This window comes from Pinus tabuliformis, chromosome 2_2 (assembly GCF_031772625.1).
Source record: "Pinus tabuliformis cultivar Carrire ecotype Pingquan chromosome 2_2, CPIR1, whole genome shotgun sequence".
Lineage (NCBI taxonomy): Eukaryota > Viridiplantae > Streptophyta > Pinopsida > Pinales > Pinaceae > Pinus > Pinus tabuliformis.
In genome coordinates, this window is record NC_142300.1 from 1,102,795,967 (window position 1) to 1,102,812,701 (window position 16,735).

General features: G+C 36.8%; 1 protein-coding gene across 3 annotated transcripts in view; it reads left to right on the plus strand.

The window, feature by feature from the left end:
- The window catches only part of LOC149197234 (phosphomevalonate kinase, peroxisomal-like), a 304,989-nt gene that overhangs the window by 233,152 nt on the left and 55,102 nt on the right, over window positions 1-16,735 (plus strand). For all 3 annotated transcript variants that reach the window (XM_089405783.1, XM_089405784.1, XM_089405782.1), the window contains 2 exons: window positions 2,234-2,338; window positions 2,634-2,861. In XM_089405783.1, the coding sequence (XP_089261909.1) occupies window positions 2,234-2,338; window positions 2,634-2,861 (333 nt within the window). The remainder of the gene's footprint in view (window positions 1-2,233; window positions 2,339-2,633; window positions 2,862-16,735) is intronic.

Below are 16,735 nucleotides of genomic sequence, written 5' to 3' on the forward strand. Positions count from 1 at the left end.
AGTCGTCACTAATAGAAGAGAAATCACCTAATGATAATGCCCTAGATTTCTCAACATTTCTTCCTTTGGAAGTTTAGTAATTGAACCTTTAACATGACTGACAACTTCATTTTCTATGAGGATCAAATCATTCCTCTTCTTCTATGCAAGAAAGTTTGATGACCCAACCAATGTGTTGCTTTCCTTGGAAAATGAAGTCATTTTGATAGATTCAGAAGTGGACATAAAGGTATTTACTTGTGAAGATACTGCTTGTTGACAATATCTTCAAAGAGAAAATCATGATTACATATGTCATTATGAAGACCGAACTTAGTTACATATTTCAACAAAAGAGTGTCCGAAAATTTCAGATTAGTGTTGCAAGACCGAAGGTTAAGGACGAAGGAGATATTGCAACAACATCAAGAAGAGGTTGACTTTGACTTGATCAGAAAAAGGCAAGGTTTGACTTGGTCTTGGAGGAGTTTTGGTCAAGGGTCTTGGTCTTGGAATTCGTCAATTGAGGATTCTATAAGAAGAAGAATTCTTGTAGTTTATCCTCTCACATTTGGAGAGGTTTTGGCCCTGACTAATCACCTATATCTTGTGTCCTTTGTCTTATTGCTCTTTATGGGTTGGTAGTTGTTTGATGAAGAAAACACTAATAATAAACAAGTAAAAGAAGAAGGTAATTAAGTGAAGTAAAAATACACCACAAACAATTATCAAAGAAGATAAATCATCCTATGTTGCTGCCCCCAAATTTCTCAATAGGGCAGCCTAATGATCAAGCCTATGGCCCTAGTATTGATATGTAATTCATGGTAATGTTAAATTCTTACAGTAAAAGTGACATTCTCCTTTATCTTTCATTTTCATCCTTTTACTTAACTTTTTAACATTACCATGAAATGACTCAGGATGTTTGAGAGTGGGTCCGACCTCATTCGATTTCATATGGAGAAAGTAGAATTTTAGATCTCACTCAAAATCCAACAGACTTGTCAGTTTTTCAGGATTTTAGGATTGGGGAATTGCAATGTTTCCATTGGATTTTGTCATGTGCTAGGGTATGGAACTCGTCAAGAGCACCAATCCCTGTATGTACCTTGATGTTAGTGACATTGGTTGTTGAACTCCTCTATCATGACCCTACTAAAAATGTAGCCATCACTCTCAAAATCTTGACTTGACATTCTACGTTTTTTCTATCTTATGTTAATGCTTAGAGGGTGATATTAATGACAAGGATCCCAAGATAGGCAATGATTTTGATGATATGTAGTTATTTGTTGTTGCATGATTTTTTTGGATGATGGAGGCCATCTAGAGCCCATTTGTTGATGTATTTTCAGTTCAGAGATGGATTGCACTCGATGCCATTTTGGTTATGTGCACCCTTACATGCTATATAAATCAAAACTTGTAACTTGTTGACTTGTGGTTGATGAAGATTGTAACTACTACATGATTGATGTTATATGGTTTAATCCATGTTTTTATGCTTTTTATAACTAATTAATCATTCTATGATTCTACAGCTTTCTCAGAAATTAGACATTTCTCATGGCGGCAAGAGGCCCAAGCATTAGCAATAGATAATAGATTTACTTGTATTTTCTAGTTTCTAGTAGTTTTTATAACTGTTGATTCTTTCATATTTATTATGATATTTTTTGTAAACAATATATGACAATTTAAGTTTGAAGTTTGAAGTTGGTAATTATAACTCATTGGTAATGAATTATGAATATGATGCTTCGTGAAAGTTGAAAGTTGAAACATTTCATTTCGTGTTAGATATTCTTTGTTATCTTTTGGTTACTTGGTAATGGTAATGGTTACAAGTACAAGTTACAAATTTAATGATCAATGATGATAAATGTTATATATCGAATTTTGAAAGCTTGAAACTTTAGGATTGATGAATCATGAGACTCGATATGTTGTATGATACTAACTTGTGGACGTGGTTGATGAGGATTATAACTTCTAGATGAATGATGTTTTATGGTTCAATCCATGTTTTTATGCTTTTTATATCTAATTCATCATTCTACATGCTTTTATTGACATATATGCATCAAAATATTAAAAATATATATTATATAAAAATTCGCTCCTGATTCGCTCCCAAGCCGGGAGCTTTTGAAAATGTCGCTCCCTGCTCCCGCTCCCAAGTAACCTTGGTTCACAGCAGCTAATTTAAACCATGTTCACAGACTTACTATCTGGTTTCCAATATCTGCAGGTTAGCAGGGAAAGTAAGTCATTCTTGCAGGCTATGAGTGAGATAAAATCAAGTACATGGGACAATGAAAGGATTGAGTATGCTTTACCACCATATATGTCTCTGGTGAGTCTCATTGAACTTTGAATTAGCTTAAGATATATTTGCTGAGCAGCTGATGCATAACACAAAATGTAAAATGCTGGTTAGATTTCATGTAAGAGACCTTTGATGGGTAATTACATTCTTAGACCAGTTTAAGAATGGATCCTACATACATTAATATTTATTAAGAATAGATATTCTTTTTATATGAACAACTCAAGGAAATCTTAATCAGATCTTGAATAGATTTTGTTTTGTAGCTGATTTTTTTTGTCTTGACTCTTGATGAATCTTTGATGGAACTATTTTTTTTCAGATATTGGGGGAACCGGGATATGGTGGCTCTTGTACTCCATCTATGGTAGGTGCAGTTCAATCATGGAGGAAGAAAGATCCCCAAAATTCTCAAGTAATTTGGAAAAAGTTAGCAGAAGCAAATGCGGCTGTGGAGAGAGAATTACTCTTGTTAAAAAATATTTCCCAAGAGCAGGAACAGATTTATCAAAATGTTTTAGAGAACTGTAGCAGGATTTTAGCTGAAAAGGTAAATATCAAGGTTTCATGGTGCTCATAAACATCCACATTCATGTGAAATTGGCAAATGGATAATCTAGTTTCAACTTAAAATGCTTACTTTTTGTTCTAATTACATTGTCTTATCATATCAAAGTACGTGATTCCTTACGAAGTTCAACTATTAAACCAAGACTTAAATGCAGATTATTTTTCCATAGTTGATCATGGAAGGCACATGGCATTATGCACTTAGATATCTATATTCAGATCACTATTTTCCCTCTTTCTGTAGTTGCTTCATGAATGCTATAGGATGATAAAACGTGAAATTCATAGAGATAACAACAACCTCTCTCTCTTGAAAATGGCTTTGGTGGTGTGACGACTTTGGAGTGTAGAGTGGTTTAGGGTTTTGGTGCAGGTGGATGATGATGATTTCAATAGAGGGTATAAGACACATGGTTTACATTATTCAAGCTCCCACATACGTCCATATAGTGGTGATGCAAAGGAGCTTTGGCACTTCTGTTCGGAGGCAAGGCTCTTTTGCTCAATGCTCATGTTGAATTTTGTAGCTATGGTCAGTCTTCATAATTGTTGTTTTAGCCCTCCAAATAAATGTAATAATAAATTCAAGACATGTTCTTCATGTTGGCTTCAAAAAGTGTGAAATTTGAATTTTAAAATTATGTATTTTTGCCTCCAAAAGTGAGGTTAGCTTCAAGTTGGCCCAGTCCTAGAGTTGTGTCTATTCGGGCTCATTTAACCTCTATACAAAGACCATTTGGCCTACTTCAAAGTGTAATTTGGATCATCTCTATTCAACCAATCCGGATCACATGGGAGAGTTTCCTGAGGCAGAATGATAGTCATCTCATAAGCAGATTGAATCTAAGGAAAACAAGCTTCTGGACAAAACAAATACAAGCAAATCATCTCTGAAAGGGCCGAATCTGTAGCAGTCTTATGTCTTGGCAAAGGGCTGAGTATGTAGCACTCTAATGTCTTGGCAAAGGGCCGAATCTGTAGCAGTCATACATCCTGGCAGAGGGCCGAATCTGTACCAGACATATACCTTGACAGAGGGCTGAATCTGAAGCATGCATATATCTGGACAGAAGACCAAATCTGGGTAGAATCAATATCTTCTGTGCAGACCGATTTTGTGAGCAGTAATCTCTGTTTGCCCAGGGTTAACCTGGATTGTCTATGATTAGTTTTGATCTTGTTTTAGACTGTAAGGACTAGATGTATCTCTTGTTGATCTGAACAATTTCTCTAAGGAAAATGTTAAAATTGGCAACCAAGGCAAAACTTCATGTGGGTCATCTTATTCATGGCTGATAATATTTTTATTAGACTCCTCTCGTCGAGAGGTGTAGGATTGATATAAAGATCATCCGATTCCAATAAGTATTCATGGAGATATGAATTTATTTTGATTATGGAATTATTATCAAGCCGACCTACAACTCATATAGGCTCAGAAGCCCAACAGTCGCATCTATTCACCCACCAACGTTGTGTATAAATATAAGAGGACTTTTCCTCATTTGGACTCACTCATCTCATCACATCTCTCTCTTTCTCTACTGCGCTGAAATGGGTCTCTCTCTCACACATAAGAAGCCAGAAGCTGTTGAATTTGAAGCTGCAACTGCAGAAGTAAAGATTGACTTGCGTGGCCTAGAAGATCTCCTCTTTGGAACTATGTTGTAGGTTCATCTGAACCTCCTCTGAAAGCCGCAACTTTTGGTGGTGGAATGAAGTCAATCCGATGAATGGTTTGCAAGATATCGACTGCCCTAGTTTGAAGCCGGAAACTGCTGAATTTGAAGCTGCAACTGCAGAAGTAAAGATTTACTTGCGTGGCCTAGAAGATCTCCTCTTTGGAACTGCGCTGTAGGTTCATCTGAACCCCCTCTGAAAGCCGCAACTTTTGGTGGTGGAATGAAGTCAATCCGACGAACGGTTTGCAAGATATCGACTGCCCTAGTTTGAAGCCGAAAACTGCTGAAACTGACGCTGCAACTGCAGAAGTAAAGATTGACCTGCGTGGCCTAGAAGATCTCCTCATTTGAACTGCGCTGTAGGTTCATCTGAACCTCCTCTGGAAGCCGAAACTTTTGGTGGTGGAATGAAGTCAATCCGACGGTCGGTTTGTGAGATATCGTCTGCCCTAGTTTGATAATGAAGCCGCTAATGCTGATGCTGCTGATCTAGTGTTTGCTACTGCTGATATGAATCAGATTTATTGTACTATTTCTCTCTGCTGAATTATTGAAGATAAAAGAAGATTTGATCAAAGGGTTTCCCCACACATTGTGGGGTTTGTCCCTGGCTAGCCGCCACATCTTGTGTCTCTTGTCTTGGCTCGTTTTCTGTCGATCGTTTAATGTTCTATCTGCACTTTACTTTATGTATATGTGATTGCTAATCTGTGGAATATAATAAGAAAAAGAAGTAAACTGTTATAAGCATAGAACATACCATAACTTAACAGAAAAGCTTTATGGGATTGTAATGTCCCCTGTTGTTGCACAGAGTGTCTAGGCACCGCGACAACGCTCAGAGTAAGGGCTGTCACTCCTGATCCTTACTCACTCTGTTTAGACTCTCTCCTAGACAAGTTAAGGGGGGTAGTCGCTAAGGTAAATGGATGAGAAACCCTGTGGAGCACGAGCTCAAGGAGATTTTAATGATGGACATCTTGATGAATCTAAACGATTAAATCAGATGAATAGATTAAACGTCAACATAAACAAGACACGACCACAAGATAGAAACAATTATAGACCAGTGCCTTCGATATTTGAACTAACCATAAAAAAAAGAAGCTATCCAGAACGATTTTCAATATGCGACGAAAAGTGACAATCATAAATAATCCACAAAAAAAGCCCAACACCGTATCACGCAAGATATTCGAGATTTAAGACTGCTATCATTAATGACCAAGATCTAGATTCAATTAGTTTTCTCCAACAGTGAATATAACTTCGAAATGCTCATCGTACATTGACCATAGGAAAATCATAAAAATGCATTTGATGACCAAATAACACTAAGGAAATTTAGGTTAAATTTTTTTTAATTATTCCTTAGGAACCTAATTTAATGTGAAAACCAAATCAAAGGGTTAAAATATCGAAATTTTTAATGGGCCATGAGCCACATTAAAAATTTTGATGTCTAAGCGTAAATACTTTAATTTATTTCGTTCCTAAATTCGACACCAAAATTTTAAAATTTTTAGACTTTTTAAATTTTTTTAGGATTTTAAATGTTAATTTTTATTTTTTTTTAGATTTTAAATTTTAAAAGTTTTTTAGATTTTTATGATTTTTTTTTAATGTTGTGATTTTTAGGATTTATAATTTTTAGATTTTTTTATATTTTTATGAAAATAAATGAAATTCAAAAAAATCAAATCGAAAATAAAAATAAGATAAAAAATCAAAATCCAAAAGTCATAAAAAAGAAAAAGAAATGTGAAATCAAAACCAGACAAAAATAAAAATAAAACTAAAATATCAAATCAAAATAAAACCACAAGTCGAAAAGTAAAACCAAATGAATTTGAAACAATAAAATCAAAGCTAAAACATAACCAAAACAAAAAATCAAATGAAAACGCATAGCCTAACCGAAGCCTAAGATCGAATGAAATCTAAAAAAAAAATTATATATATGCTAACCCTAACTCCTACTTAAAATACAAATGAAATAAAAGAAAGAGAACTGACCAACCCAACGCATAAAAAAATAAATATCGAACTGTTTTTGTTTATCGTGCAGGCTCGGATGGTGGAAGACAGCGAGAGGAGGCCGCAGGTCAGCGAAGGCAATGTTGATGGATGTGTGAGGGTTTGATAAGGAAAACCGCAAGGGATTTTGCTGTTTGTTTTGCAGGTATGTGGGGAGGTTGATTGCGCGAAGAAATGGAGGAGCGCTGAGGAGTGAAAGAAAAGCTTCGTACAGCAAAGAGGAGCGATGGAAGATGGGAGCTTTAGAAGTGAGCAACGGGAAGGAGGGGAAGCCAGATGCGAGAGAGGAATGGCAGCGCGGATTTGCTGAGAGTGGACTGAAGCTAAGGAATGAGGACTGCATGGAAGGATGAGGAGGGACGGATGAGGAAACCGAGGGTAAAAGGAGCTGCGAGAAGGGTTAACACAGAACCGGAGAAGGTAGCGTGGATGGCCAGCGTTGAGGGAGATGCGCATCAGAGGTGAGGGAAAATGCAACTAGAGAAAAGATCCGATGGTGAATGGAGAAGAAGAGCGATGGGAGAATAGGGCAACATGGAAGAGAATGGATTTAATTTCTGGAGGAAAAATCATGGATTTGAAGGGCAGATAAGCTATGGCAGCGACAGAGGGTTTTGAAGGTCACTGCTGGGAGGATAGATAGAAAAAACGCAGGAAGAAACCCAAGATTTTCTAGATCTCATAAAAAAATTCAGATTTAAAGCTCTTAAAATAAAAATAATTTCGAAATTCTCTAGAAAACGACAGTAAAAACAAATTCGAAATTTTTTTGCTCAGGAAACCCCAGGCAGCCAATCAACCTGCAAAATGGTGGCCCAGAACTTCCAACAGAACCTCAATTTTTTTTCCAGAAATCTTAATCAAATTTTTAAATCGCTCTGCTTCAGATTTCTTTGAAACCCTTATGAAATTTCCAGATCTGAAAATAAATAAATTCCCTGCAAAAAATGATGCTGATGGACCTCCAGAGATCCAGATCTTACCCTCCAGGGCCTAGATCTGGACTTTGCACAACTTTCAGCTTCAAATCTGCAGCTATAGGACAACAAGAAACACCCAAACGACATATTCAATGACCCAAAAAACTAAAACCCCAAAAAAAAAAATCCAAGTTAGAAAAGTGAAGAAAGTTACGGATCTATGTACATAAATATCAGATCTATCAGATCTAGGGAGTATGAGTTCGACTCCGCTCCCAGATCTGATGATCTGAGGCTCTCAATAGCCAGATCTATCGATTTAGCACAGAAAAAAATTAATATTTTGAATTTTAGAGGAGGTACTGAGCTCAAAACCCTTTATGCATCACCCATAAAAATATCGTATAATAAGCCCGGATCAAATTTAAGCTGGGCTCTTCAGAAAACACAGATCGGGAGTTGGCTGGTTTAGCAGAGAACTTCCCCGTACGCCAGATGATCTAATAATCACGGATTTTCTGCAAAACTCAATTTAACCATCAACATAGAGCGAGAAAACGACAATAAAATTCAGATAAATAGAGATACCTGCTATTATATTCAAAACTTAAATTATTATTCAAACTCCAGTGACTGAGCAAGATACCTGTACTCAAATCGCTCTTCAGAAGCTATTATTAATGGCAAAAAAAGAAATTATGCACGAAAATAATACATCTTACAGCATTTCCATGAAGAGTAACGCTGGCGAAATTTAACCCCAAAGTCTTTCTTTATTGCTGATAAAAAGATTACAAGAGAAAGCTTTTTGCTTAGTACAAGATCAAAAGATCGGATGAATCTGATTGACAAAATGACCTCCTATTTAAAGATAAATCCTCTAACGGCTAGTTCGAGTGATCCTTGTCAAAGCAATCTCGACCGTTGATGAGGATCAAAATTTCTTTTAATCTCATCTATTGAAATTTTAAATATTGAGGAAATTTCGAATTTTTCAATTAAATGCATTTTAATAAATTCAAAAATTAAAATTTTGCTTTAATTTCCTCAAAATTTTGACTTTGACTTAACTCGAGGGACACAAGGCATAAAATTTAGCAAAATAATCAACTAACCTTAGTCTTTGGACCTGCTAAGATTTAATTTTTTAAAGGACCCACGAATTTCACCTTTGGAAAATTTAAATTTACCTAGGACTTAGGACCTATGAGGGGATAAATTATTTTTCTAACCCTCAAGACACTTTACATCATGATTTTTACATTTTTTACATCTCAAGGGGGAAAACCCATTTGCAAAAGACCCTCATAGACTACCCAGTTCTGCGACACAAATATAATCTAGCAGATCAAGCAATTTGTAATAAAATAACCTAACCAAATAGTTAGGATTATTCCCAAATCACTTTTACATAGACTTGATCTAGAACACTAGGACTCCCCTAAGATTCTAGTGACAAAATCCATTCCAACTTTGCGGTAAGGCTTAAGGAAAACTTTGCTGACCATCCAAGAATGGATCGGTGAGACAAAAAACCTCTCCGAATGTTGATCGTTACCAGAAAAGTAGGTTTACCTAGGTGATTACATACACGACATGGATCTGCTGAGATTATTTACATCATACACATGCAGACTGGGTTTACATTATAACATGACAATCAGGCTGATGATGATCGCTGGACGGCAGGAACACATCGATCAGGCACTATCCCTTTTGCGAAAAAGGGGGTGTACTGCTATGGGTCGTTGACACGTAGTGGTCAACATCTGGCTCTACTTGGGGACACGTTGCTGCACTGGAGGAATGTGAGAATCCAGAATCTGCATCCATGCAACACACAACAAAACATAAGTAGCGTCCATCCAAAAATCATCATATAGCATTAAGCACATGAAAGATATAAGCTCTTCATTTATTAACATGAAAAACACAAATCTAACTACAAAATGAAATACTGAAATAAAAGGGCATAAGGTTAGAAACACAATACAAAGATGCCCCATGGCATCAGATGTGTTCAATATAGTGTATACTGAGCATTTGCCTGCTTTCAGACAAATCTGTTGGCTGTTTCTCGGATGTGCCATGTCCAATTCTGCATACGGTAGGAATTTTTCCTATCCGAAAATCAAGCTGTTCGCGGCCATCTGATGCATCAAATCGCTTTCTCATTTTCTTTCTCTTGCACTTTTTCTTTGTGGCAGGTTGTATTACTGACGATGTGGAACATTCTGTTTCAAAACTCTCAGATGAAGTATGTAAGATATGCATGACATGTCTCTCTTCATTCTGCATCTGCTCTGTCAAGAATGATGGATCAGTCTCACAGGTGTCATGAGTTATAACTTGATCTTCTATGATTGGTGGATTAACCATGTGAGCATCAACCTGATCCTCATCAATTTCAATTTTATTCGGGTCACCTTCAATTAACCACTTTTCAATCTAACAAATGACCTCCTCATAATAAGATGGAGATTGTTGCAGTAGATAAGGAGGCTTCTGATCTGTCGATGTCTCCTTGTTTCTTTCATCCTCTGACCGACGCTGAAATTTCTGTACCTATATTGTTATGGCATCCATCTGGCTGGAGTGTTCAACCTTCATGGCATTGACTTCGTTGGCATGGTCGTCCTCCATGGTTAATAACTTGTTCTGAAGACATATTTGACCATCTTCCACATCTTTTATTTCTTTTTCATTCTTTGCTTTCATGCCCACAAAACAATTTCGCATATAGTTTATCTCTTTCTTATGATTTCCTTGCATGGTAGCCAATTGATTATTATAATCAAATGTCATGATGGTCATTTCTTCATCCATATTTAATAACTTGTTTTGCATAGAATTAATTTCCCTGCCATGATTAGCTTTCATGGTTTCCATCTCCTTATCTCGCTTTTTCAGGTGGGTGTATAAAGTTCTCATATCCTTGACATAATTAGTTACAAATTTTTCTTGATTAAGCTCCATATTTTTTACTAGCTGTGTTTGACTGAACTGCATGTCTTTAACCAACTGCTTTAGTTCTTCTATAATTTTCTTATCATTTTCCCTTTCATGGTCGACATTGATTTGATAACTTGTCCCTGCTTTTCCACTATCATGGATTTGATCTACCACGGTATAGGTGGATGGCACATTCTGATATGGAGAATTGTCTTGAAATCTTTCATTGACAGCGCAATCCTTCACAAAATCACTTTCATTCTGTTGCATAATTTTAGGGGCACAAGGCGAGCTACCTTGATAACCATATCTATCTTTAAAAGCATTGACGATGTCTTGTAAAGAAGCGAAAGAATCTTCAGGACAATTATTAAACCAATTCAAAGCATCACCCTCTAAAGAAAAGGCAAATAGACACATTTTGACATCTTCATGATCATACTGGGGAGAAGTACAAGATATGAACATTGTACGAGTAACCCTGCATAGATGCTTTCTAACAGCCATTGAATCACCACCCGAGAACAAAGACAATTTATGAATGGCCACTTCTGGAATATCATGGAGAACATCAGTAAAATGACATGGGGTAAACGAATAATCCATGATGAATAATGAGGGACCAAATGGATGATAGAGAGAGACCTCTGCTCAAGAAAATCAAGAGATCCACAAGAAGCGAGCTTCTAGTAGAAATTCTTTTAGAAAAGAAAGAAGTGGAGTCACCACTTGAACATGAATCTAACTCTAGGATCCAAAAGGCAACAAACAACCGGATATAAGGGAGGGCTTCTTGTTTGAGAAATAATAAATGGAAGAAGTGGAGTCGCCACCCAAACAAGAAACGAACCGAAATGTCCAGGTGCTAAAGGTGCAGATGAAAGGATTAACGAGATGATTAAAGATAGGGCGATAAAAAGATCAAATGACGCCAGGAAATGTTGTCGCTTGTCAGGCTAATGAATGGCAGAAAAGATGAGATGATTAAAATGATGTCGAGAAACCAAGGACAGAAAAACTCTATCCCCGGTAACGGTGCCAAAAAATATTGTCGCACATAGGGTCCGGGCACCGCGACATCGCTTAGAGTAAGGGCTATCACTCCTGAGTCCTGATCATTACTCCGTTTAGACTCTCTCCTAGACAAGTCAAGGGGGGTAGTCCCTAATGTAAATGGATGAGAAAGCTTGTGGATCACGGGCTCTGGGAGATTTTAATGATGGACAACTTGATGAATCTAAACGATTAAATCAGATGAATAGATTAAACGCCAATGTAAACAAGACACGACCACAAGATAGAAACAATTATAGACTAGTGCCTTTGATATTTGAACTAACCATCAATAAAACAAGCTATCTAGAACGATTTTCAATATGTGACGAAAAGTGACAATCATAAATAATCCATAAAAAACGCCCAACGTTGTATCACACAAGATATTCCAGATTTAAGACGACTATCGTTAATCACCAAGATCTAGATTCAATTAGTTTTCTCCAATAGTCAATATAACTTCGAAACAGTCATCGTACTTTGACCGTAGGAAAATCATAAAAATGCATTTAATGACCAAATAACACTAAGGAACTTCAGGTTATTTTTTTTTTAATTATTCCTTAGGAACCTAATTTAATGTGAAAAACAAATCAAAGGGTTAAAATATCGAAATTTTTACTGTGCCATGAGCCACATTAAAAATTTTGATGTCTAAGCGTAAATCCTTTAATTTATTTCGTTCTTAAATTCGACACCAAAATTTTAAAATTTTTAGACTTTTTTAATTTTTTTGGGATTTTAAGTGTTAATTTTTTTATTTTTTTTTTAGGATTTTAAATTTTAAAAGTTTTTAGATTTTTATGATTTTTTTTTTATAATCTTATGTTATGATTTTTAGGATTTATAATTTTTAGATTTTTTATTTTTTATGAAAATAAATGAAATTCAAAAAAATCAAATCAAAAATAAAAATAAGATCAAAAATCAAAATCCGAAAGTCATAAAAAAGAAAAAGAGATGTGAAATCAAAACCAGACAAAAATAGAAATAAAACTAAAAATCAAATCAAAATAAAACCACAAGTCGAAAAGTAAAACCAAATGAATTTGAAACAATAAAATCAAAGCTAAAACATAACCAAAACAAAAAATCAAATGAAAACGCATAGCCTAACCTAAGCCTAAGATCGAATGAAATCTAAAAAAAAGAATTATATAAATGCTAACCCTAACTCCTACTTAAAATACAAATGAAATAAAAGAAAGAGAACTGACCAACCCAACGCATAAAAAAATAAATATTGAATTGTTTTTGTTTGTCATGTAGGCTCGGACAGCGGAAGATAGCAATAGGAGGCTACAGGTCAGTGAAGGCAGCATTGATGGATGCGTGAGGGTTTGATAAGGAAAACTGCAGGGGCTTTTGCTATTTGTTTTGCAGGTATGCGGGGAGGTTGATTGCGCGAAGAAATGGAGGAGAGCTGAGGAGCGAAAGAAAAGCTTCGTACAGCAAAGAGGAGCGATGGAAGATGGGAGATTTAGAAGTGAGCAACGGGAAGGAGGGGAAGCCAGATGTGAGAGAGGAATGGCAGCGCGGATTTGCTGAGAGTGGACTGGAGCTAAGGAATGAGGATTGCGTGGAGGAATGAGGAGGGACGGATGAGGAGACTGAGAGTAAAAGAAGGAGCTGAGAGAAGGGTTAACACAGAATTGGAGAAGGTAGGGTGGATGGCCAGTGTTGAGGGAGATGGGCATTAGAGATGAGGGAAAATGCAACTAGAGAAAAGATCCGATGGTGAATGGAGAAGAAGCGCGATGGGAGAATAGGGCAACATGGAAGAGAATGGATTTAATTTCTGGAGGAGAAATCACGGATCTAAGGGACAGATAAGCTATGGCAGCGGTAGAGTGTTTTGAAGGTCACTGCTGGGAGGATAGATAGAAAAACACAGGAAGAAACCCAAGATTTTCTAGATCTCATAAAAAAATTCAGATTTAAAACTCTTAAAATAAAAATAATTTCGAAATTCTCTAGAAAACAACAGTAAAAACAAATTCGAAATTTTTCTGCTCAGGAAACCCCAGGCAGCCAATCAACCTGCAAAATGGTGGCCTAGAACTTCCAATAGAACCTCTAAATTTTTTTCCAGAAATCTTAATTAAATTTTTAAATCGCTTTGCTTCAGATTTCTTTGAAACCCTTATGAAATTTCCATATCTGAAAATAAATAGATTCCCTGCAAAAAATGATGCTAATGGACCTCCAGAGATCCAGATCTTACCCTCCAGGGCCTAGATCTAGACTCTGCACAGCTTTCTACTTTAGATCTGCAGCTACAGGACAACAAGAAACACCCAAACGATATATACAATGACCCAAAAAACTAAAACCCCAAAAAAAAAATCCAAGTTAGAAAACTGAAAAAAGTTACAGATCTATGTACATAAATAGAAGATTTATTAGATCTAGGGAGTATGAGTCCGACTCTACTCCCAGATCTGATGATCTAAGGCTCTCAACAGGCAGATCTATCGATTTAGCACAGAAAAAAGTTAAATTTTTTGAATTTTAGAGAAGGTACTGAGCTCAAAACCCTTTTTGCGTCACCCATAAAAATATCGTATGATAAGCCCGGGATCAAATTTAAGTTGGACTCTTCAGAAAACACGGATCGGGAGTTGGCTGGTTCAATCGAGAACTTTCCCAAACGCCCGATGATCTAATAATCAAGGATTTCTTACAAAACTCAATTTATTTATCAACATAGAGCGAGAAAATGACAATAAAATTAAAATAAATAGAGATACCTGCTATTATATTCAAAACTTAAATTATCATTCAAACCCCAGCGACTGAGCAAGATACCTGTACTCAAATCGCTCTTCAGAAGCTATTATTAATGGCAAGAAAGAAATTACGCACGAAAATAATACATCTTACAACATTTCCATGAAGAGTAACACCATCGAAATTTAACCCCAAAGTCTTTCTTTATTGCTGATAAAAAGATTACAAGAGAGAGCTTTTCGCTTAGTACACGATCAAAGGATCGGATGAATCTGACTGACAAAATGACCTCCTATTTAAAGATAAATCCTCCAATGACTAGTTCGAGTGATCCTTGTCAAAGCAATCTCGACCGTTGATGAGGATCAAAATTTCTTTTAATCTCATCTGTCGAAATTTTAAATATTGAGAAAATTTCGAATTTTTCAGTTAAATGCATTTTAATAAATTCAAAAATTAAAATTTTGCATTAATTTCCTCAAAATTTTGACTTTGACTTAACCCCAGGGACCCAAGGCATAAAATTTAGCAAAATAATCCATTAACCTTAGTCCCTGGACCTGTTAAGATTTAATTTTTTAAAGGACACGCGAATTTTGCCTCTGGAAAATTTAAATTTACCTAGGACCTAGGACCTATGAGGGGATAAATTATTTTTCTAACCCTCGAGACACTTTACATCATGATTTTTACATTTTTTGCATCTCAAGGGGGAAAACCCATTTTCAAAAGACCCTCACAGACTACCCAGTTCTGCGACACAAATATAATCGAGCAGATTAAGCAATTTGTAATAAATAACCTAACCAAATGGTTAGGATTATTCCCAAATCACTTTTACATAGACTCGATCTAGAACACTAGGACTCCCCTAAGATTCTAGTGACAAAATCCATTCCAGCTTTGGGGTAAGGCTAAAGGAAAACTTTGCTGACCATCCGAGAATGGATCGGTGAGACAACAAACCTCCCGGAATGTAAATCGTTACCAGCAAAGTAGGTTTACCTAGGTGATTACATACACGACACGGATCTGCTGAGATTATTTACATCATACACATGCAAATTGGGTTTACATTATAACATGACAAGCAGTGTAATGATGATAGCTGGATGGCAGGAACAAATTGATCAGGCGCTATCCCTTTTGCGAAAAAGGGAGTGTACTGCTATGGGTCATTGACACATAGTGGTCAACATCCCCAATTAATAATTTTGCCAAGGGAATTCTCAATTTTGCAATTTTTGGCAGCTAATAAATATTTGGCATATAAACTTAGGAAAAATGGGTGAAAAAAGAAAATTTATAAAGATTCCACCCCCAAACATTAGAAAAGATAAGAAATTCAATGGGAAGTGGAGAGTGGGGGCCACTCCAAGGGAATACGCGCCCGTTGGAGGAATTTGAATTGGGTTAGAGAGGGAATTGATGGGTGGAGCCCACAAGGAACATGAGGGATGGCTAGCTATAAATTGAGGTGAGGCTCTCATTTTTGGAGCTTTTTGACATTTGATTATCCATTGCTACTCTAGCTGTTCTCTTGAGTTACAAGTGCTGCATAGCACAAGAGCTTCCGAAGGAGTGAAGCTCAACCTTCTCTTCGGTGGACCTTGAGTGCCACCTTAGGAAGGATTTCTATCTTATTTGGAGGCTGGGAGAGAGGCATCAAACAACACTACACCATTCTGGTTTAAATGGGATGCAGAGGGAGAGGCCATGCAGTCTTTGGGTGTGAAAATTCTATCACTGCAGTAATTGATTTACTTTTCCTACTTATTACACAATACGTTATTTATGAAATTACTTCAATAAACATTAAAATAAATACTACTGCAGATATCACACCGTAATACAGAAACAAACATATGCACAAGCATTAACACATTGACATAGATATTTTGGACAACAGTCCTTGGAAAAACCCAATGTGGGAAAACCGGTGTAGCAATGGAGGATTTTATTATTCAACAATTCTTCAGTACAACAGGGTGCCAAACTAGCTTACCCACAGAGAGAAATAACTCTCCAATACTTCTCCCAATCCCAGCGTCAGCCTGGCTGACCTCTGCGTGGCTCTCAAACCCTCTGCGTCAGCCCTTGCTTGACTGTGTCAGCCCTGGGCCTCTCTGCGTCACCCACGCAGGCCCAACTAGTGACTGCACAGTCTTCTACTGCCTCTGCATCTGCCTGAAAAGCCCTGCATCTACCTCTCCTGCCTTAGCGCTGATCTCTAGTGGTTGATCCCGCCTCTCTGCTTCGTACTTGCTGCCTCTTGACTGCTCACCAGACCACTGGTTCAATTTCTCAGCTAACCCCGCTCCAGAAATTGAATTGACTGGTCTCCCTCAGTGTGTTCTCCAAGTGACCCTCAAGCCTCCTCTTATACTTTTCTCGTTGACAAATCAACGACCGAGATTAAGTTCATAATTAATAGCTAAGATAAGATCTGGCTTGATCCATGACTTTTGGACCATTCT